Below are 24,317 nucleotides of genomic sequence, written 5' to 3'. Positions count from 1 at the left end.
TGATAATTTGTCAAACACTTTTTCATCTACTGAGGAGAGGCAGTACAGTGACAGGGAAAATTAGGCAGTTGTATGGTCAAGAAATTATTTGCAAACTATTAAAAAGGCTTGAGGAAAGAATTCGAATGATTACATTAAAAAAAAACCCATCCAGTTGATGCTAGTGCTAAAATTTGGTTTTGCTATAAGGTTAAAAGCAAGAAGAATCAGTGATAGTAAACTCTCTGTGTATGAAACATATATGGATACATTCTAAATATAAATATAAATACCCAAAATGAATTTTACTGCTTTGATTATATGCTTGTATATCTGTATCTATTAATAGTCTTTCTGGAATGCCTAAAGACAGCTTACACATAAAACTACAGTGCAAGATAATGAGATTAAAATAGGGCCAAGTTCTTTCTGACCATGAATGATTTCTTTCCTATGTCTCCTTTCTTAGAAAATGGGACTGTATTCACATTTGCATAGCAGGGTTCTACTGCATGTTAGTAGGAGGCCTGAACTAAACAGGTAATATTTAATTAAGAATGACTTTTAATCCTGGCTCTGGATTTTCTCTTACCAGCACTCCTACCAACACTGGACTCATGACCCCCAGCCTCTCCTCTGCTGACTGGGCTCTGTTTCCCCTGGGCAGACTTGTCTGGCCCCTGCTGCCTGTGTGAGTCTCTGCTTGCCACAACAGTGAGCACCAAGCATTTTCCAGCTCACTGAATGTTATCTTGGTATGTGCAATTCAGGCTCAGGTGCCTGCACCTTGAACCCTCGAGCCCCCCTCACCCACCCCCATACTTCTTTCCCCATCTTTCTAAGATGAACCTGAGTGTCAGAGTACATGCTTTTAGAAATAGGTAAAGCCATCTATTCTACATGACTTTGTTTATTGTAAAAACACAGATGTGTTTGAATATTCTCCCACGAGTGCAAGAAATCAAGCTAGCCCAAGAGATCTCTAGTATAAAGGGAACTCAGATCACTGAATTTCCCAAATAATTCTGCTGATCGATGTCTTCAGAACTATACCACGTAGGATGAAATCCGTTGGAAGGAGCGCCTCTCCAATGACCTGACTTCAGAGAGTCCTGTCTGGCAGCCCTACCCACAATCAGGACTTTTGTATACTTCATAGGGCTAAAGGCATAGTGCTGTGTGCTGACAGGTATTGTGGCTTACTGTGTCAAAGGGGCCTCACAGAAATTGGCAAAGTCTAGATGCAGTGAGGTATCTTACTCCAGAGAGCTGTACTCAACTTTCCAGGTGTAGGTGACACAGGTGGAGCTCACAGGTGTCACTCACTTTCTACTCTTGAGACTCTCTGGCAATCAGTTCCTTAACCGGCCGATCTCTGTGTATTAAAATGATTGTCCATAAACACAGCTGTAGCATGCAGCAGCTAAGCTGCAGCAGTTGAGGATAGCCATGTGGAAACCTCCAAGGTGGCCAGTTGGAGTTCAGACAACTACCGCAGGAGAGAAACACACGAAATTGTGTTGGGAGTAAGTGGCAAGGCTCTGGGGAGACTGCAGCCCCTGAAAGATGGTGTGCTTATGCAAGTGTCATCATCATTAAAACTCACAGGCAAACAGACTGTGCATCCAAGGCAGGTCCCAAACAGAATCGGGCACATAGACCAATCACAGTTGGAAATCAGCCAAAGAATATTTATAGACACAGTTTGGAACAGCCTATAGTGCCTTTACCAGGGATCATATGATGATGACTATCAATAATGAATCCAAGGGTAAGGATGGAGAGCAGCAACAAATCAAGCTTCTATCAAGTAATGTTTCTCACTAGCTACCGCCTGGCTAAGGACCTAGGCTGTCCCCAAAATGTCAGAAATACAGACAGCAGTATTTCCAGCTGTAGTACATGAATATATTCAAAACTTGGAGAACTAATCACAAGAGATCCTTTGACATCTCTAGGAAGCTTCTTGCCTTAACACTACCTTTATCAAGGCTGAAAAGATGGCTAAGTGGTTAATCACACTGACTGATCTTGCTAGAGGACCAGGGTTCAGTGACTAATACCCACATGGTGCTAGACACTGCCTGTAACGCCAATCCCAAGAGATCTAATGCCCTCTTCTGGCTCCTATGTGTACTGCATTCACACAGTGAACATACATACACTCAGGCACACACAATCACAGAAAATAAAAAGAAAAGTAAATGTTTAAAAAATACCAAGCTTATCAACTTGCTTGTTTCAGCAATACTTCATTACTTTTGTCCATGGACTGAAAACTGGGGTTTCATTGTAATGTCATGTTCAGTCTGTCTTATCAACTGAACCTGAGTGAACAACCTGACAGGGGCTGGAGGAAAAACTCATTTACAATGGAAATAAATCGACTGTCTCTCTGCATATACCAGATGTAAGAGATGATCCCTTAAAAACACAGAGTCCTTACACTGAATGCAAGTCTCTAATAAGAACCATCTAAATGGAAGCATCTAATACAAAGACATCAGAGATCATACCAGGGAAAATCTTAAGTTATATGAATTTTGAGTCATTCACCATGAAAATAGAATCAATGAAGTTTTAGATTCTGAAGACAAACATTCACTAAGCAAGTCAACAAACAGCTGTAAATTTTAGAAACTTCAACAATCAACTTGCTATTTTGTTTCTCTGGGGGAGAGCACTGGCACTATTAATCTATTTTCCTACTTAAAAAATGACAATGTGATCCTTAGCTGAAAGAGTAGCTCTCTGAACCAACATTTTAAAAGCAAGAAAATTCATATTTTCTTTCATTGTGCCTGGGGAGGGGTTAACTTGGAGACTTTCTAATATGTGACTAGAATAAGCATTTGAATAAATCATACTCACAGAGTCTACTAATTTTCTGAAGCTCCCACAACAATACTCTGCCCCTAACACGACTCCTGAATGTCTGAAGCTTAAGTTTTTGGACAAAAGAAAATACTCAAGGCAAATAAAAGATAAATTCAATATTGTTAAATGCATTATACTCTGGAAAGAGTTAGGGCAGTGCTTGTTCCAGCCAAAATTAGTTTAAGCAGCAACACTGTTATTTCATGCTCATTTTGTTGTGCAGAAGATCAAACAACTTAAACTTTCCATTTCTCCTTAATTTTCTTTTCACTAGACAAAAGGAAATAGTTTGTTGTAAAAACATGAGAGAAAAGGACAGAGACAGATAAACAGACAGAGAAAACAGGCCTATTTTTCCAGCAAAACTGATATAATCTTTGCCATGTCAGTTGTGCCCACTTGCCACCTATCATAGCTTGTTGACTGATGAACATAACTCCTAAAAGGAGGAGGAAGGAGGGTCACTAGACCCTCACTAGAGTATCTAGACACTCTTCTCAATCAGTTGTATGCATTCTACCTAATTTCATGTGACCTCATGGAGCAACGAGCGCACAGAGGTGGGAAAGGACATGAGGGAGCTCCATCTAGGAAGCCAAGGTAGAGTCATCATCCATGCTGGGTGGAGATCTTCCAGTGTGGTTGCTTTGAGGTCATCCGTGGTCATCCGTGCTCCTCTTCATAATGCCTCTGTATGTAAATAAGCCCAATAAACTCATTGGTTCCCCAGAGTGAACTTTGGTGGAATCACAAATCACACCTTGGTCTTGGACCTTAGGACCTTAGGAGGAGGGGTAGACATTGTTCACATCATCCCCAGGGAGGGATTTTAGCAGAAATACAGGTATGAATTTACACAGAGAGAGAGAGAGAAAGAAAGAGAGAGAGAGAGAGAGAGAGAGAGAGAGAGAGAGAGAGAGAGAGAGAGAGAGAGAGAGAGAGTTTTCTTGCAGGAGAACTTCTTGGGCTGACCATTAACACGTGTTCTAATGACACGATTATTTGAGGTAAGCTTTTCTCACACCTCTCCGTTGTACTCTGGAGATGTGCAAGGATAAATGCACATGCCTTCCCTAGAAATAGCTATTCACAGAGATCAAGATCACCCCTCTGAAGCAGCTCAAACTGTACATCACACCACAGCCATATAAACAGCAGACAAAAAAGGGACGTCCTCATGAGACACCCAGCTGAGTATGAGGTACCTGCCTGAGCTCTCACATGCTCTTGCCTGGAAATCTTCTACTGGCAGATTTTCCTGATTGATCATACTGTCTTAAGTCATAAAAGCATCGTCATTGAAAACATGTCCTTCTGGGAATCCCTTCAAATGGGCAAAGGAAAGTAAGCTTGTTGTTCACAACAGCACTGCTGTGCGTGGGTACTTCCATAAACTGTGTGTTTCCTTCTGGGTTCCTGAGAATATTGGGAACTCAGTCCTCTTCACAACAATACTGAAGTAAACCTCATTTCACAGCTCATGCACTATGGAAAGTTTATATCTCACCTTAGAAATGATCCTAGCAGAACATTATATCAACAAGAGAACTGCATAAACTCACAGGTGAAAATAAAATAAAATCATGTACCAAGACAATAGAACAAATTTACTCATCACCAATAACTGACAGTGCACTACTAATCACAGGGACCTACAGGCTTTTTCTCCTTAAAACGTTTTATTTATTTATCGTGTGTGTGTGTGTGTGTGTGTGTGTGTGTGTGTGTGCTTACTGCATGCATCTGTGTACTATATGTGTGCCTGGTGCCCATAGATGCTAGAGGATCCCCCTGGGGCTAGAATTATAGACCATTCCATGGTGTCATGTGGGTGTTCTATGGAAGAGGAGCCAGTAGTCTTAACCACTGAGCCATCTCTCTAGCCCCTGTAGACATCTTATAATTTGGCAATAACTATGGTCCTTCGAGGCAGATGTTATTACCTCATCCATTCTACAGAAAAGGTGGCAGAACTTGCCTGAAGTTGCACAGCACCTAAGGTCCAAAACCAGGGGTGTGGATTGGTGATCTCACAATGTAAGAGATCAGACACACTCACTCATAAAAGTGGATTTTTCTGACCAAATGATCAATCGTATGAGGATACATTCCACTGTTTGTTAAGAGAAGCTTTTTCTTTTGCTAGCCGCTTTGGTTTATCCCCCGCCCGTCGCCTGGGCTCTGCCGTGCCAGCCTGGTTCTAGATCCGCATGAGTCCCAAATAAACACACAGGAGGCTATATTAATTATGAAGCTGTTGGCCTTGTTTGTCTCTTACTGGCTAGCTCTGCCTTAAGTAATTACCCCATAATTGTTAATCTAAGTATGTTTCTTACCGGAGAATAGTTCCCGGAGTCCTACCCCCATGGCGTCACATGTTGACTCTCTTGTGTTTCCCCTTCCCAGAATCCTCCTCGACTCCTAGTCCCTCCTATCTAGGTTTTCTATTGGCCAGACAGTACTTTATTGACAAATGCACAGGCAAATAACAGGACTTCCCCAACACTGTTACTCCTTTTTTAGCTGCAATAATGTTGTGGAATGGACAGTAGATCCAGTTGGACAGCTGAGTTTGGGATGGCTCAGCCAGTCTCTCACTAAACTTAAACTTAGTCTTACATTTCCTCCTGTATGAAAAGATGGGACTAACATAGAAGATTTGAGAAAGATTTAAGGATTGTGGACAGCTGGATGTAAAACCTTGTAGGAGTTCACCTGTGTGAGAAAAGGGCAAAATTTCAACTGATGAGCACATTCAATGTTGCCCAGTAATAGTCCCCTCCTTGACTCTTTCTTGAATCTGGGCTGTCTCAACCTTGTTCTCTCTGTCTTTGTCTCTGTCTCTGTCTCTGTCTCTCTCTCTTTCTGTGTCTCTTTCTCTTCTCTCTGTGTCTCCTTCTGTCCCTGTCTCTCTCCCTTTCTGTGTATGCATGTGGTGTGTGTGTGTGTGTGTGTGTGTGTGTGTGTGTGTGTGTGTGTGTGTGTGTGTAGAATGTAGAAACTGGAGATAGGCATCACACATCTTCCTCAATCATTCTCAACCTTATTTTTTGAGACAGGATAGTTCACTAAACCTAGATATACAGGCTATCCAACTGTAGGGATTCATCTGTCCCTGGAAATCCGTTCCATGCTCTCACTCCTCGTCAGTCTGCCAGTGCTGGGGTCACAGACACTGCCAGGCCTGGGTCTTTACATGGGCACTAGGGATTCAAACTCAAGTCTTCATGCTAAAATGGCAAGCACATCTCCCTAACCACTCTACGTTGCTTTTGATCAATATATCATAGGGATGCTAGGTGGCTAGTCCACAAGAAACTCTCCAGTTTCCACTCATGCTTCTTGAGACCTTCAACCTGGGGATGTTCCCTGTTGGAAGCCAGCTACTATGTAAGAAGAATTACCACCACCCTAGACTACTTTCCTATAACAAGCCAATCTCATTGACACACCCTGTGTAGGTAACCCCAGCTGAACTCTGAGCCATCAGCCTTCCAACTGTCAGACATGGGGTTAGTCATCCATCGAGGACAGCCAAATAGAGAATTGTGAGGAAGGCAACTCCACTGCCTCCTGATGTCAATGACATGAAAGAGTTCAAAAGAGAGCCAACAGAATCTTGTTACCTCTCAGATCTGTGAGACAGAATTAAAATACTGTTGTTTTAACCCTCAAAACTTGTTACAATACACACATGACAACAGGAAAGCAAAATGAAAATACTATATTTAAATTGTTTTCATGCTATGTGCCTATAAAATACATACAGTACTTTGAATATGCTACTTTCTTAGAAGGAGTCCATTTCTCGCCTGAATGTTGAGCGATGAATTTGAATTTGAATGAGCAATGAATTTATTGAACAATAAATATGTTTGTCCTGGTTTGGAGCATAAGCATTTCATTATCTTTCATTCTTAACTAACAACTTGAATGGTTTCATGGATAAAGGGTTGCACTTCCATAAGGCGATTTAGTTGTTTGCATCTTCAATCTTACTGATAGTCTATGCAATATATGATGTTCCTTGCCACACTACAATGCTCATGTTTTATGGTCTCTTTTATTTGTCATCTTCTGAGAGAAGCAACAGTTTCTTCTGTGCACAAGTGAATGGGGATATCAGAATGTATGTTTTGTTGTTGATTTCTTCAGAGTTTAGGTAACGATGTCTTCTTTGTGTGTAGGAGTGGATGCATACCAGTATGGTTATTTTTCATCCCATGCTTTATTCTGCTTTAACAGAAAAGCATCTCTGGGATGAAATCACCCTATAGTGTCCCTGTAAGAGTGATGTACTTCTTGTGGAAAGTTATGAATGTTCCAACTTGAGCTCAGGTTGTGTCTGAGATGATCAGATTGATTACAACTTTATTGCTCTTTATTTTCTGTATGTCTGTTGTATCATACAAATAGACAACAGTCTTAAGGACTCTCCCTTGTGTGTCAACACAGACTGTAATCCCAAATGCTGGGATTACAGGATTGTCAATGTGCCCTGATTTATGCAGGGCTGTGAATTGAACTCAGATCTTAATGCACACTAGGCAAGCATTCTGACAATTGAGTCGCATCCCCACCTTTCACTCACCATTATTATTACTTTAGTTTCCCTATTTTTAAGCTGCTACCCAAAAGAGAAATTGTATTAAATCAGAGACAGAAACAAAATCTGTATAGTAGTATACATGTATTAATATATTTCGTCAACAAAATTCATACATAGACATTAAATTTAGGGTACTTACCCTCTTTTATAACTACCAAAAAAGACCCAAGGATTTTTAATTTGTAAACATTTCAAATATATTCTCAGTATTACTTAAGATTTATTGAATATTTTATTATGTACCTTCAGAAAAACATGTTGACAAGGAATTATTTTTTTCTTTGATTAATTTCTTTGTTTTATTTAATTTTTATTCTTTAATATAGAACATATTAATAGCTGAACTTCTCAATGTAAGATTCTGACATTTCTTAATATTTATTACTAGAAATATTGAAGGGACTCTAGCCAGCCCAAGTTTGGGAAACATAGCTCTGGCAGTCCTTTTTCTTCTCCCCCATGTTGTCTCCCTTGCTAAAAACCTTTAGACTACATTCATAAAACTAGCCACCAAGGTCTATTCTCTTATTTGGCCACTTCCTCCTCCCAAGGCTGCCCACTAAGGCCCAGCTATCAAAGTATTAAAATGCAGCAATCAAAAGCCACCTTTGGCTGCGCTAATAAGCATGCCTATTTAAAGTTAAACATCTCATCCTAACATGGGGTTTTCCCCCTTTCCCTTTATAAAGTGCAATTTGCCTATGGGCCATGTCTATCTCCTGTCTAGCCAGAGATAGTCCTTTGTCCCTCTAGGACAAATATCTCTTCCCTCACTCTTTGTTCCTTTTCCCCTCTCCCATGTCCCCTTCCCCTTCTCCCTTGTCCTCTATCTCCTGTCTTTATCTCTTATTCCCTTCCCTTTGTCCCTCTGGGGGAAATAAATCTCCTTTGTGTTGAGAACTTGGTCTTGGGGTGTTGTGTGCTGAATAATAGTCCCTTCAAATATGATACTGTTTTCAAAGCTTTATGAGACTATGATGTGGATGGTTACCATACACAGGATAGGAATGCCATATATTATTTTATTAGGAAGCCGAGAACTGAAGTCAGCACTCTGCTGGTCTCTGACCTTAACTGGAACCCAAAGAGAGAAAACAACCCCCCTTCCTTGAACTTTATCTCTGCCTTCCCCCATGAACCTTCAACCATTTCCAAGTAGGGGTGGTCAGTGCTGCAGGTACATGAGATCTCTACCTACAACTCCTCTTTTAGTCTAAAGAAATATTTAGACTTGAAACAAACTAAATTGTCCCAAACATATATAAAGCATATATACATAGAAGGTGATAAAAATTATAATCCACCTATATTCTATCCTAAGCATATCTATCCCATTTAAACCCTAAACTTATCAGAAACAGATGTCCAAGTCTGAACACCTCCTTCCAATCCTGACCCTAAATAATTGAAAACTAACCATAGCAGGTGTAAATTATCCTGTAATATCAACAGTAGGGAAAGGGGGAGTAGTATTCTCAAAATTACTTCCTGCTGAAATGGGACGACGATAACCTCATGGGATCCTGTAGGAAGAAAATGTTAGTGTAGTGAAAGTCTCAAGTGGACTAGCTACAACATTGGTGCTGATGATGCAGGAAGTCCTTCTGTATATATGTTGTCTTATTGGTTGATAAATAAAGCACTGTTGGCCAATAGGGAAGCAAGATAGGTGGGACTAGGAGTCGAGGAGGATTCTGGGAAATGTAGTCAAGAGTAGAGAGTCACCATGTGATCCCAGGAGGAGAGGGCACAAGTCTTGCATTCTCGGTAAGATAAGACCTTATAAAAACATATATTGATAATTATGGTTAATAATTAAGTCAGACCTAGCCGTTAAGCAACCATAGCAAACAGCCAACAGTTTTATAATTAATATAGTGTCTCGTGTGTTATTTGGGGGTTGAGACAACAGTGAGACCCAGGCATCTGGCCGGAAAGAATGCACAGTGCAAGATTATCTCCAAAGAACCTATATTTCAAATGTTTATCCTACCCTTTACACTATTTATTAATATGCATATGATACTTCTGTAGCTGATGGATTTTCAGACATTTTCTGTTGACACCTATAACAGGATACTGATTTGTGAGCTGTCAAACCCTGCTTTGTACCTGAAGTCTATGGCTTCACATACTTCCTTGTGCACTGTATTCATGCTGGTATAAGGTTGACTCTGAAACCACACCAATGTGTTCTTGAAAAGCAAATCATTCACATATTACCTTATTTAAGTCATTATTGAAAACATATTACATGCTCAAAAATTCTGGAGGACATGTGTGAATCTACACTACCCTTGGAGTGTTGGAGAAACCAGTATTTTACATTAGTTCCTGAACATTATTAACATAATACCCCTTGTAACATCCTATTATCCTTATAATGTCCACAGAAGCTATCCCTCTTCTGTTCCTATTGTGTGACATTTCCCAGGCAGACTTGAATAAACATATATTCATAGCGATAAGGCACTAATAACAGACCAAAGTCTGAAGACACTGAAGTCCAGCTTACTGAACCAGTGGGTTCATTGGGATTGCTTAGAGTAGTATTGGTGATGGCTACTTTTAGGAGTATGGGTGATTCAAGGCAGTGGCATCAATAAAAAGCCCATCCAGCATGAGCCACCACTCACAGAAGCTGCATCACTGACATGCCCTGCACCACTTGTTCAGAGTTTTGCCAGCAATTGTTACTACTTAGATAATCTTGGGGAGGGGACCTTGGGCATCTTGTAAGTTTCAGGTACTTCCTAAGCCTTGTAAGGTGTGTTTACTTCTTGAACTTTCTTTTATTTCTCAAGTCTTACAGAGTCTCCTACTTCCTCTAGGAAGGAATGCTTCAATTCAGTTTGGAGACAAGATCTACAATTCCTAACAGTAGAAGCTGGCTGGTCCCACCCCCATCCCCTCCCCTTCCCTTTTTCTCTCTTCTCCCAGCACTTCTCTCCCTCATTGATTTTTTTTCAAAGGCACAGCTTGTTTTGTTTTAACCATTATTTGCTTCTGCCTGCTATGTTGAACTGTTGTATAACATACATCCTGCCTGGAAACTCCTTAAGCTGGGAGGTAAACAAAAACAACAACAACAAAATAGCATCGAAACTCCCTGAAACTGACCAGATTCATTAGGCCACGCCTTGCCAGACTCTTAGAGTCCCTCCTCTCAGAGGAAGTAAAGCTAAGCTGCAAAGAAGAGTCTGAGATCAGACCCACTGCCTGAAGAAACAAACACCAGCCAGACCAACTGAGGCACCTGGAAAGGACACTCTCCAACCTGTGGACTGCCTACAGATTGTACAGTGTGCTCCAGGTTTCCCAGTTCTTGTGAATTGTCACCATGTTGGGGTGGGCAGTTTTATTTGAGTCATTTCTGCTCCTGTAAGTAACTGCTCACCCATATTCCTGTAAGTAACTATTTTAGCCACTGTTCTATTGCTATGAAGAAACACCACAACGAAGGCAACTATTAGAAAGCATTTAATTGGGGGCTTGCTTACAGTTTCAGAGCTTAGCACATTATCATCATGGAAGGAAACAAGGTGGCATGCATTCCAATCTGGAGCAATAACTGAGAACTACAACATGGTCATAGGAAGAGATGGAGACAAAGAGACATTGGGCATGGGCTTTAGGAAACTGGAAGCCCACACCCAGTCACACACACACACACACACATCCTCCAACAAGGCCACATCACCTAGCCATTTTCAAATAGTGCCACTCCCTGATAACTAAGTATTCAAATATATGAGCCTATGGGAGCCATTCTTATTCAAACTACCACAGTAACCCCAATAAAACTCATTGGTTCACCAAGTAGGACTTTGGTGATAAGTAGGACTTTGATGATATCTGCACTTTGGGATATCATGGGTTTCCTATCTGCAGTGATGAGTGTGTTTCTACCCAGGAAAAGTTTTGTTTTTCTTAAGATTGATGCTTAATAGTTAATTCTTTTCCCCCTCTATGTTGTTACTTATTTTTGCTTGCTTATTTTAGACAGAGTCTTGTTACATAGGTATGGCTGGCCTGATATTTACAATGTAGCCTAGACTGGCTTCAAATTTGTTGCAGTCCTCCAGGCTCAATCACTGGGATTACAGGCATATGCCACCATGTGTAAGTGTTGCAGCTCTGAGGGGAAAGGTAACCTAGCAGTTGGGAGTCAAGAATATCACAAAGTCACACTCCTCAACAAACCTCACACAAGAAATGTATTGGGAGAGAAGCAGCAGGGAACTGAGCAGAATACAGGCTTATATAGGGCTTCCTGGGGGCGAGGGTAACAGGAGGGAGACTGGTGGGATTTCAAGTCCTGAGCCTGGAGTAAGCTCAGGGATTGGTGGGTTTGGGTGGGTTTTCAAATCAGGAAGTGAGCTGGGACCTCCTACCCTACATCATGTCCAGCTTCGTTCCCAATATAAGGATTTTAATACTATACATTTTCTTGTAATCAGTGCCTTTTTTACAGACCATACATCTTGTTATATTGTATTCATTTTATTACCATTTAGTTCAAAATAATTTTAAATGTTTCTTTATGAGAAAACTAGACCTTCAGGTACTTTGAAAGTATATTTAATTTAATGATTCTTTTTCCGATTTTTGTTAATGATTTTGACTCCATTGTGGTTTAAAAAAACAACAACAATTCACAGTTTGAATGGCTGTAATTCTTTGAATGTATGGAACCTAACTTTATAGTAGAATATTATCTATTCTGGAGAGTATTCTACGTGCATTTGAAAGAGCATATTCCACTGTTGCTGGGTAAAGTGTTTTATATTATACAACAGTTGGAGTAAGATGAGGCTATTTTGAGTCATGCATACCCTCAATAGTTTGCTGTCTACTTACCCTAGCAATTGTAAATTTATGAGAACATGCTGAGCTTAGCTGTTATTGTGGATTTACCATTGCTCCTTTTAGCAGTACTCATTTTGCACCATTCTGTCTGGTGCTCTGTTCCTAGGTGGCTAAACATGTGGAATTGACTGTTGATGAGTTTTACTGTTGTACAATGTGCTTCTTTCTTCCTCCTATTAACATGCCTACTATAAAGACTACCTTAGACAATACCAACATGGCTACTCCAGCTCTTTATCAGATACACTGAGTTCTTATTTATATGAAACAAAATTCACCAATTTAAAGTGCTCAAATGCACACAATTGGTTAATGACCACTGTAGTCATGATATAAAACTTCTCTATTACTCCAAAAAAAGTTCCTTTCTGGCCCTTTGAAGTCAATCCCCTCTCCTGCCCCTTGGCACCTGGTGTATTTTCTGTCTTGCAATTATATCTTTCTTAGTCTGTTACATAAGTGGATCAAAACAGTAAATAATATTTTTGATGATCTGGCCACGTTCATAAGGCATAATATTTTTTAAATTCATCCATGCTGTTCATTTCTGTCTTGTTATTACTAGGTAGTGTTTTTTTTTAACCAATAGACTAGTTTCCTCCAGTTTGAAGTCATTATATAAGGCTGCTACAGATTTCAAGTAAAAGTTTACAGATGAAAATGTGGTTTCCCTCCTCCCCCCTTGGGTAAATATCTAGTTCAGGACTGTGGGGTCATATGGTAATACTGGTATCGGTGACTTCATGGCAGTGGTCTTGGGCTTTCTTTAGTCACAAGGCACTGTTGGAATCAGCCCCAGAGGGTAGGACTTCATGGTTGCATATTGAACATTCGACCAAGGGAAAAGGCGCTACAAGCCTGAACTCTGAAGTGTGTAAATGGGTATATATGGCCTTGGGGGCTGAATAGAGGTCACCTGTCAGGAAACACGTCAGGGGAATTCCTAAGGGAAATTCTGATCTTAACCCAGGGAATTTAAAAGAATAGGCTAAGATACTGACCTCTGCAAATGGCAAATCATGAAATTATTAAATGAGTTCAATCCCATGCAAATAACACTCGACAATCAAAACACATAAGATGGCCCCGCATATTTAAATGGCAGAGACTACATTTTAAGGGCGCAAATGATTCCAATCGAGTGTAATCTGGGATTCTGCTAATGCCTTTGCCACTTACTTGCCTCTACCGCAGACCTCAGCATTGCTTTAATACTGAAGCTGCCCACTCTGTTCCCCTTTGCAACTGAGGCAAGTTGAACAGCCTCAAGGAGCTGACTGCGCACAGGTAACAGTCGCATGGCCATAGAATCTGACATTTCAAATCGCCCTGCCCATCTGGGCCTGGGCTGCCATTGACAGGCCAGCTGGTCACAGACCTGCTTGGAGGGAGAAGGGGCTGGCCTCTGTAGGCAGCACAAGCCGCTGCCCTTGCCTCGGCCTTCACAGCCCTCTCTCCCCAGGCCCACACCCGCGGCGATCAGGGCGCATCCCGCAGCTGCCCCGCAGGTGTGCGCGGCGCGCGTGCATCGGGCCCGCACGGGGACGCGCGGGGGTGTGGGGTGCGCGCGAGGGGGGCGAGCTGCGGAGCGGCGGCGCCCCTGCCGTCCCACCCTCCCCTCCGCAGTCGCGGGCCGGGGACGCTCGCGTGAGGCGCCCCCCGCCCCCAACACACACGCGTTTAAAGCCGCGGCTCCGAGGGGGCGGCGAGCAGGAGCGGCGGGGAGGGGGCCGCCGGCGCTCTGCAGAGGGCTGGCCCGGGTTCGTCGGCCGCCGTCACCTGACTCGTCGCAGGCGCTCCAGCTGAGGTGGGGGCGGGGATGGGGACGCAGCGCCGAGCGCTAGAGAGACGCGGCGGCGCTGGCGGAGGCGGCAGCGGGCGGGTACGGGCGCGGGGACCGCGGAACTGAGCCAGGGACCGGGCCGGGGCTGCGATCATCGCGGCCCGGGGACTCCGGGGCGGTGCGCGGTTACAACCAGCCACCCCGCGCGGCGTCCGGGCTGCGGTGCTCTCGGGGCGGGGTGAGTACGATGGTCTAAACAGGTCCCCTCCCCTGCGCTGGGGCCGGGGATCCGAGGGATAATCCCCGGACCCGGAGAAGGGCAGAGGCAACCGGGTGACAGCTCGGTGGCGCGCTAGTGACCTGGCGGGGCCTGGGCTGTCGGCTCTCTGAGCTCCCAACCGAGAAGGGTGAGGCGCGTCTCGTCTCTGGGCGGCTCTGCTACGGGGATGGGGAGCGAGGGAGGACAAGCCGCTGCTAGCGCTGCAGCCCCAGGACAGAAGGGAGGTGGCCGCGGCCCTGCGGGCTGCCGCGGGGGACACGCGCGGCCCCCGACAGCGAGAGGTGCACGCTCCTGGGCGCGGCGTCCGGAGTAACCCCGACGCGCACCGGGTCCAGCACCACGGGGTAGGGTTGCCGGGACAGCGCTGATTGACAGAGGGCGAGGCCGGGATGTGGCGGTCGCTTCTGGGTGTGAGGATGCGGGACAGTGGCACGATGCAAGGACTACCTTGCCGGTGGCTGCCAGCCCTGGACCGCGATGGACCAGCAGGGCTTGGCGCGTCGCTGGTCCCAAGAGGCGGTGCCAGGGCGGGGTCGGCGGAGGAGAGAGCCGCCGTGCGGCGGGAGCAGGCAAGGCCGGGGTTCTCCAGCCTAGGCAGTGCGGGTGAAAGCGGACCGTCTCCTCTTAATTTCCTGCAGAAGAGGAGGCGGTAGACGCGGCCGGTGAAGATGTCGGGCCAAACGCTCACGGATCGGATCGCCGCCGCTCAGTACAGCGTGACTGGCTCTGCTGTAGCCAGAGCCGTCTGCAAAGCAACCACTCATGAGGTGATGGGCCCCAAGAAGAAGCACCTGGACTGTAAGCATCCTTTTATATAAGTGGACCGTGCGCATGGCATAGGGGCCTCTAAGGCCGGCAGCGTGGCCTTGGCTCTCTGTCATACTGCCTGAAGCCTTGGGAACTGGCTGCCCTGAGCTTGACTCTGGCTTTGGAGGTGTCCCTTAGGGTAGGCCCTGAAACCTTGTCTATCTAGCCATTTTTTCCTTCCGATGACCTCCAAGGTTCTAGAGGAGGAACCACACACACACACACACACACACACACACACACACACACACACACACACACACACACACCACATGCCTGCATTAAAATGTTCGTTTGGGCTATGTCCTTTTAATCATCCTTTGTTTTTCTCCACCCTCTGTTAGGTTAAGGGAAATGAGGGGTTGCACGGTCAGAATGGAGAGGAAAAAAAGATGGATTCATGGATGGCCACACTTGTCACTATAATTTCTTAAGTGCATTTTGGATAATTGTAAAATCCTGTCTTTTCCTGTGCTGCTGCTGAAGATTTGTGTGTGAGCGTGGGGGAGTGTGTGTGTCATATGTCACTATACTGAACTGAACTGGAATAAATCCAGGCTATTGAATGAACAGCTCCCACTTCACAGATAATGGCGATTTCTTTCTAAACATCTTGACATACGCCTTTGTCCTGCCCTCAGAAAATGCTGGGTGGGATAACTGTTTAGGTCACAAAATGGATGCACTTTCCGCATTAGAGGTGGTACAATTTTAGATGGAATATGCTTAATACATAATGTTTTCACAGGGTCATTGGATGGAGAAAGCTTTGTTCTGGTTTGGGATCTATATAGTTCCTGAAGGTTTTCATGCAGTTAGTATAGTAAATCTGCTGCTGCTGCTGGGTGAATAGTGACATTTCGAAAGACTCTCACCTGCTTTGGCCAGTGAGGTATCCCCAAAGCTACCCCAGATAGTATTGTGCAGTTTCTAGCTGTCAGCCTCACCTGCTTTAGACTCTTCTGTCCTTTCCTGATGTTCATCTCTGAAGGTCAGGGTTGGCACAAGAAGCGTGCCTGCCTAGGCTCATTTCCCCATCTCACACCCTTGGCCTCTTTTTGTGTTTGTTTGTTGTTTAGGGGTTTATGTTTATGTTTTACATTTTATTTTTCTTGCTTCAATCCTTCTGTCTCTTGTGTTGCTGAGAATATTAGCCATACCACCACTACAGTAAATTCCAGTCCTGTCCTTTGCATGAACAAAGTTTGGGGAAGCTGGCAAATGGACATTGTCAGAGCTGTCCCACAGCATTAAAGAATTTTCTGTCTAGAAGTTTGTCTGGGGGAAAGACATTATTACTTTTTTTCTGAGGAAATGCTTAACAAAATTGATCGATCACAGTATCATGTGTTATACATTGAGCATTGGGTAAGAGAGACTACCAGGGCCAGGACACCTAACAGGGCTAGAAATTATAAATTCATGACCAGCTCATTTTGCTGCAGCATGCTGAATCATTTAGCCATCTTTCCATCAGTTTCCCCAACTCTGGAAGGCTGACTCACATCTTAGTGGCTATGTCAACCTAGAAAATGTTCACGATGAAAACTGTGTAGGCTATGGATTCTCTGCCTTTGTGCTAGATCAGTGTATTGATGTGTATCAGAGAGCATTTTCAGGTCCGATCATTTCAGGAAGACATCAGTCAGATAAAGACTGAATTTCCCAAATCTTACTAGTTATCGTTATCGTATAGATCTGGAAACATCTCTTAAGGGACTTTAAAGTAGGGTATTGCAATACCCCAGTATATGCTAATAAGTAGGGTGTTTCAGAAGATATGGATCATGGTAGAAGATTCCATGTTAAAAGAAATAACTGAACCAGGAGCTTACTTTGTAGTATTAGAAGAATGATATGTTATACTTTCTTGTGTTGGCTGCTGAGCTTTTCAGTTAGGATAACAAATCTTGATTGCAAGTACTGCATTTAACTGCCATCAGTGTTTAGTAGTATGCTCTGTTATATATTTAACTGCCATCAGTGGTTAGTAATAAGCTCTGTTATGCATTTAACTGCCATCAGTGGTTAGTAGTATTATCTGTTATGAAACACACTACTAACTGGTCTCATCTCCAAAACACCTACCTTGCTTTAGTGGCTGTGTGTAAACTTACAACTCACATACACACTATCGTCCCTATACATGAAAAGTTCTTAATTCTGTCCAGTTAGAAACAGAACCAAGCTCTGATGAGTGTGTTTGGTGGCTTTTTTTTATTGTTTTATCTTTACTTTAAAACAAAAATGATCTTCCCCTTAATCTTAAACTTTGGATGGACTTTGGAAAGACAAGTATCACACTCCTGCTAAAAAAAGACTGTCTGGAAATTGCCTACTTAAATTGTGTTACATGCTCAGTATTCTTCATGAAGTTCCTTTATGAAGCAGTGGGCTTTCTCAGTAGTTAAGAGACTGAGGGAAAGTAACATACCAATTGTAAAAGTGTGTTATTCTTGTTATTAAGATGTGTGAATGAATATATTACCTAAGTTTGTCCATAGACCCTGAACCATCCGAATAGTAGTTTAGTGCTGAAAGCATTATATATTGATTAAGAGGAAGAGAACAACACAACTTGGTAGTCTGAATCAAGAAAGAAAAACATACTATTGATTTGATTTGCACATTTTAAGTTTGCAGTTTTAGTTGGAAAATAATGAGTAGAGTTTACGATTATGTGATTTCCTAAAATATTGGATTAATTGTTCTCCGAATCTTCATGAAATTAATATTTGATATTAGAGCTAGCTTAAAACTAGTATTTTTAGATTAAGAGACCAAAAAGTTATTATTGCTAATTACTGTGGTATATACAATGTTGCTTATTAGTATATTATTTGCATGTTTGAAGAGATGATTTAACGTTTGGGGGCAGAATCTCACGGGGGAAATGTGGTGGGAGACACAGTCAATTTCTCAGGGTTGGTTTTTCTGGGTTTCATTTCTTGTTTTGTGTTTTTGTTTTTTTACACATGATGCTAGTTCTAGAACCCAGAGCATTGTGTATGCTGGGCAGGCATTTTACAGCCAATTTGCATCCCTAGCCCAGATTTTCTTTTTTCCAGTAATGGTATCTTTCTTGAAGGGAGAAACAGATTCACATCGTCAGTAGATAATGAGTTAAATGTTAAAAATATGGTAAGTTTTAGTAATAAATAAGAACTATATTTTATGTTCAGTTTATCTAAACATCTCATTCTTTACCCCACCACCATCTAGTAATAATGTTGTTCCATTTGCACATTTAGATTAAAGACTTTACCAATACCAGTTTTCTGAGTTACAGGTGAAGCCTTGTCTTACTTCCTTTGTAATTTCTTGTGTGTATTTGGTAACATATAAAATGCCTGGGACTTAACAGGCATCCATCTGTTTGCTTACCAGTGTGTTACTCCTCTGTTTTGTAGTTAGCCTAAATAATCAAGTACTTAACCAAGTACTACACCTGACTTTAACAAAAATATAGAGTTGGTGCTGAGAACCATCTGCAGCGGGGGTGGAGGATGGGGGTTGGGGAGGTGGTGGGGGTTGGGGGTTGGGATTCAGAATGCATTGCAGACCTGGTGTAAGAGTCATTTGAATGGTTAATGCTGATGGATGATTTCTGTATGTGCAATTCAAAATACCTGAATTAAAATAATCACAGTTCAAATGCATGATCACCAATAATGTCAAGCCAAAGCTAATGGAAAACCCAATAGCCTACAAGCAATCTTATTTTTCTCTCATTATTTTTCTTGAAGATTTTCAATAATGAGTTCATCCCAAAGAAAAGTGATTTAAGTCCCGAATCTTTGGGAGATACTGGAATTTTATTAATCACTTTTTCCTTCAAATCCCCCAAACTAGTCTTAATTACTTGTATTAGTATGTACTTACATGCTTAGTATATCAGACAGGTATTTTGACTTATAGAAGTGCAGTTTGAGCCAGGCATGGTGGTGAATGTCTGTATTTTCAGCATTTAGGAGGTAGAAACAGAAGGAATAGGAGTTTAAGGTCATTCTGGTCTATAAAGGAGGCCAGACCGGTCTACATCAGACCCTGTCTCAAAAGACTAAAAGTCAAAAGAAGAGAGAGAAATTTAATCTGCACTAGTACAGTGGCTACTATATTTGTACCAAATGTATTCTTTTTACATATTGAAAGATGTGAAGATTAGTGAAAAAATTAGGATCATATATGAAAGAAACTAAGCATGTTGTGTGATTTTCAATGTAAGTGTACTAATTGGCTATGTAGGACAATTACCATTGACTGTTTTTTGACTTAACTATTGACCACTGTCTGGACACACTCTATTATCCTATACCTGGGTGAACTGTGTGCCTTCTAGATTATATCAGAAGACACAGCCCACTTGTGCCGATGTTTTAAAACAGCTGTATCAATTTTTGGATGGTCAAGAAGAGATGGGGAGAACACACATCTGAAAAGCGTTGAATCTGACTACAGTTTGTGTCAAAAGTCCTAGAGGAGGCTGTGCTGCTGTTCTTAGCTTCCAGGAGGGGGGCAAAGAGACCACGTGCGGTTGAGTGGCTTCTAGGAAAGAAGCAGAGGACTTGCTGTTTTGATTTCCAAGTTTTTAAAATAAAGTTAATTATTTAAAAAAATTAAGGAGTCTTGGGTAATGGAGAGGAGTGTGCTGTGTATCACCTAGTGGAATAGTAAGTTTTTTTTATGAATTAAAAAATTCTTATTGTTGGTGCTGGAGGTTGGACCCAGAGTCTCATACATGCTCAGCTAATGTTGGACCACAAAGCTATATTCCCAGGCTTTAAAAAAAACTGATTCATATCAGCTTTCCAGTGATTTGAAAATAGAGGAATATATATTAAGTAGGTAAGTTTATATCTTAATTGAAATATAAACATGTAACACTTTATAATAAAATCTGGAATTTTTGGTACATTGCCACTTAAACACTCACTTGATAGCTTCTAAGTACTTCCTTTGTGATTTAGTCTATATATTAGGTTATTATTATATCTTTCTTTTAGCTTTACACAAAGATCCTTTAAAATCTTACTTCCTTCTTCTAAGTAGACCCCAGATAGGTGACAGTGTTCTTCGGGGCGTATCTTGGTTTCTGTAACTTGGTAAGGAAGGTCAGAAGTGACACAGGATCCTGTTCCTTGAAGGCCACCACTGTGTTCACTACAGAGCTGTATTTTGGTGACTCAGCTCCAGAACTAGCAGTCTTCAAATAGAATCATAGTGCCTTTAAGTCATTGGGAAAGCCACACTTTTTGTCATTAAAATATTTATGCTTGTTTCTTTTCTCTTGTAAATTCCTTTTTCTTTGCCTAGAAACCTATTTACTTGTATTTTCTTGGAGGAATTTACATAATGTGGGCGGTCACATGGAAACTGCTCTACCCTGCTGTCAATTTCAACCTGATTTGTAAGAAATGGACTCTTGACTTGGGGCAGTAGGGTGAAAATACACCTTGAAGCCCAGGCTTTGTTTAGTTGCTTTCTTACTATCTTCTCTTTTGTCCTACGTGCTTGAGGACACTCCCTGTATAATGAGATTTCTCTGTTACACATGGTGAAGGTGGATCTGTGTTGTAAAGGGTTGTGTAATGTGCAGTCCAGGATAGCCAGAGGCTAATGCTTCACCTGTCCTGTGATGTTTTGCCTTTTGGTCTGATCATTTGACTGTTGTCCTTCGGTAAGCACTTCTCTTTTAAATTATACCTGCCCTCATTTATATGTGAGTTATTCTTCCTGCCATCAGAATCATTAACCTCACATTCTACCTGCTCTACACCCATGTTTAAATATCTTCATTTGAGCAAACGAAACCACCTAGGCAGTGTCCCTGGACTTCATGGAACCTTCCAGCAGCCAGCCTGTCAACCATGCTTTATTTTCTGTGACCAACTTTCTTGAAATAGTGACCGAAAAGATTTGTGCCCCTCTTGGGCGATATATCCCTTGGCTGCTTCTTTCATTCAGCCTTAAACTATTGGCATTGCAGTCACGTGCCCATCATCATCCACTCAGCTGACTAAGCTGATAACCTGAGAGCTATCTCTGACACACCAGGAGTGTGTCATAGCAAGGTCCTAGTACCAGCAGTGTTGCAGTCTTGGTGGCTGTGGCTTCATCTGTTGGAAGCCTGGGGACACCTGGGGAGCATGTGTTTGCTTATCCACCACTACTGCTGCTTGACATTAGCACAAGTACCATGACTGTCACTCCCACCACTGTTTAGTTCTTAACCCGGCTCTATGCTTGTTTTATATCGAGGTCGAACTTGGAATTATGTCAATTCTAACTTTCCCCTTTTTACAGTTTGGGAGCTATATGTACTATTTTTTTAATCTTTCATGAATCACCCTTGATTTAATAGTTATACTTTAAAGTAGATTGGTAATACTTGGTAATTTTTTGTAAAAAAAGAACTTTAGGCATTTTAAGACTTCTGAGTTGTATGCCATTACTGTTCAAGTTTTACTGCTACTGTAGTTTTAACCTCATTAACTTTTGGATGGAGGCAGTGTATGGGTAGTCATCACCACTTGGTATGGATTTCGTTGTTTACCATTCCTTTTTGTAGTGTTTCCTTGAACTGTCACCCTCTGAGGCTTCTTCAGTAAGGCTGTTTACTGGGGAATTACGTTTTGTCTAAAAAACTTTTATTTCCTTCATGGTTTTGAAAGATGGTCTGAAAAACTCTAGAATGACAGTCTCCACGTGCAAACAGTTTATTTATTTGACTTACATTGTTGGCTCTTAAGAATTCGTCGATCCACCTGCTTTTAAATGATCGCCTGTTTTGTGGCTGCCTTAAAAATCTTAAACTGTCTTGACCTTCTAGAGCATGAGGATGTAGATGTAGCTCCCCTATTGTCTGTCCTATTGGAATTGTATTGGGTCTCCTGAACTGAGAGCATCTCTCATCAGTTCTAGAAAATTCTCAGCCTTTCCATTATCACTCATTACTGCCTATACCCATTCTCTTTCTATCTTTGACCTTCCAATGTGACTGGATATAGTAGTTTATCATATCCTTTCATGTCTAAATGTACCTTTCATAGTTAACAGTACTTTTCTTATTCAGCATGCTTTGTCTTTCAGATCCTATTTATTCTCTTTAGCTGTGTCATAAAGCTTTTATTCACCCTTAGTTATAACTTATTAATTTATTTTCTTTTAAGTTTTGAAGTTTTTCAGATATGCTCTTTTGGGAATGGCATATGTTCCTTGCTCATCTTTTTGGATCTCTTTTTTTTATTTCTTTCCCATTTTTAGCCAAACTAATTTTATCTTCTATTTTACATGGATCTGTTATATGAGTTTTACATGAGACCCTGCTTCTGTCTAGTTTATCCTGAGCCTGACCGTCACTCATGGCATTTTCTCAGATGTCTCATAATTTTAGCTTCTGGGGTCATGTTGACTAGGTCTCCATTGGTGAGAATCCCAGAGAACCTGCTTTCACCTAGATGGACTTTGTGCTTGCGTCTTGAAAGACCCACAGGTGTCCCACCCTGGATTGATTTCTGCTTTCCCATCTGATGCAGGTCTATGCTCATGATTTTCATCCACATCTAAAAATCCAAAAATCTCAAAAAACTAAAATTGCTTTTGTAAATCTCTGGCAGCAAAAGTTGACCGGATAGTCTTACCCACCCTGAAGTGTGTGCGTTCAGCTACAGAAATGTTGTTTTCCAGAATATACCAGGGTGTTAGTGTGTGGTGTATCTCAGGACTTTGCTGAACCTGAAAAATTGTGAAATCGGAGATGCATGGCTCCAAGGGCCTGAGATACTGGGCTATTAGTTTGTAGTATAAATTTTAATCACAAACTTGAGAAGGGGAAAGCTATGGTTACAAATGCCCCAGAGATTCTCTTCTCATCCACCTCGAGAATAGCCTTACTGTGACACACTTTATTGTTTCCCTTTGCTAAAGGACTTTCTTTTTGTGCATGTTAATTTTACCAAGGGTGCAGCACTGGGACCTGGGCACCTTACTTGTGGGTCTTTGTTCCTTAGTCCCAGGGAACTGGTCAGGTGCTGCCCACGAGGCTGTTAAATGATGACACCTGGAGGTCATCAGTTCAACACATCTTTCCTTTACTTCAGTGTTGCTCTGTCTTAACGTTTTCTGAGATCTCTTTGTGACTTGGCCCTGGGGATTCCTTCACTATCTTATGAGGAAGCCGGATGTGAGAAGGATGCGTATGGCTGGTAGCGCACCTGTACACTAGGAATGAGCCCCGCCTGTCTTCTCGTGCCCTCACTCAGCTCCCCTCCCTCCAGTTCACTCTCGAACTCTTTTGATTCACTGAGGCCACCATACACTGCATTACTTTTACCCTTATGCATATGTTGATTCTGTATTTTTTTTTAAATCGTTTCTAATCCCCAGCTTGGGCGTGCCTGCTCAGGGCTAAGATGGCTCCCTGTGCATCTAAGAATGCAGTGGGATTCTGTGTGGGTTTCTCCCCCTGGTTAGAGTTTCCTCCAAGCTCCTCTGACACCAGACACAGAGTGGGAACTAGTTTGGGGATTTAAATACTAACTGGATGACTATCTTTGTTACACAGGCCATTCTTCCCCAACTTTAGGCCTTTTCCCCCACACTCTCTGTAAAAAAAAATCTTGCTTTTACTTAATAACTCTCAGAAGAACAAGTAGCTAAACTTTATTTGTTAAAAGACCATAAAATCAGTTTAAAATGGGACATTTCAGAAAAGCAATTTTAAAAACCCTTTTTAGTGCTTAATGTAAATAGTTAATGCATATCCCTGTTAGCCTCTTTCCAGTTACATTCTTGGGATAAAATAAATATTATGTTTTGGCAGATGGTTATAGTGTGTGCCTTTAATCCAAGTGTTCTGGAGACCAGGGCAGGGAGATAATAAATTTGAGTAGGTCACACTGAGCTACATAGGGAGACCCTGTCTCAAGGAACCATAAACCAAAGGGTTGGGTGAAATCATAACTTTGGCAAGCAACCTATAATTAATGGTCAGGAGTTGTAAATTGGAAAAACATTAAATTTGAATTATGTCTATAATCTTTTGGCTGTGTATTTGAAGTGTATGTATACTTCCTTTGGTATATTTCTTTCATAATTAATAATTAGGACTTAAT

The 24,317-nt window shown here is 41.9% G+C and overlaps 1 protein-coding gene across 11 annotated transcripts in view; it reads left to right on the top strand.

Moving 5' to 3' along the window:
• Positions 1-13,995: 13,995 nt before the first annotated feature.
• Snap91 (synaptosome associated protein 91) overlaps positions 13,996-24,317 on the top strand; it is a 111,101-nt gene continuing 100,779 nt past the window's right edge. For 3 of the 11 annotated variants that reach the window (XM_040739566.1, XM_040739568.1, XM_040739565.1), the window contains exons 1-2: positions 13,997-14,141; positions 15,036-15,195. In XM_040739566.1, the coding sequence (XP_040595500.1) occupies positions 15,066-15,195 (130 nt within the window). In that variant the 5' untranslated portion in view covers positions 13,997-14,141; positions 15,036-15,065. Of the gene's footprint in view, positions 14,142-14,215; positions 14,356-15,035; positions 15,196-24,317 lie in introns of those variants that run through there. The other 8 variants (XM_040739570.1, XM_040739571.1, XM_040739569.1 and 5 more) reach the window with 5 other exon arrangements.

This window comes from Mesocricetus auratus, unplaced genomic scaffold, assembly GCF_017639785.1.
Source record: "Mesocricetus auratus isolate SY011 unplaced genomic scaffold, BCM_Maur_2.0 Super-Scaffold_100691, whole genome shotgun sequence".
NCBI lineage: Eukaryota > Metazoa > Chordata > Mammalia > Rodentia > Cricetidae > Mesocricetus > Mesocricetus auratus.
Note: the sequence above shows the minus strand (reverse complement) of the source record. Positions and strands in the feature narration are given on the sequence as shown.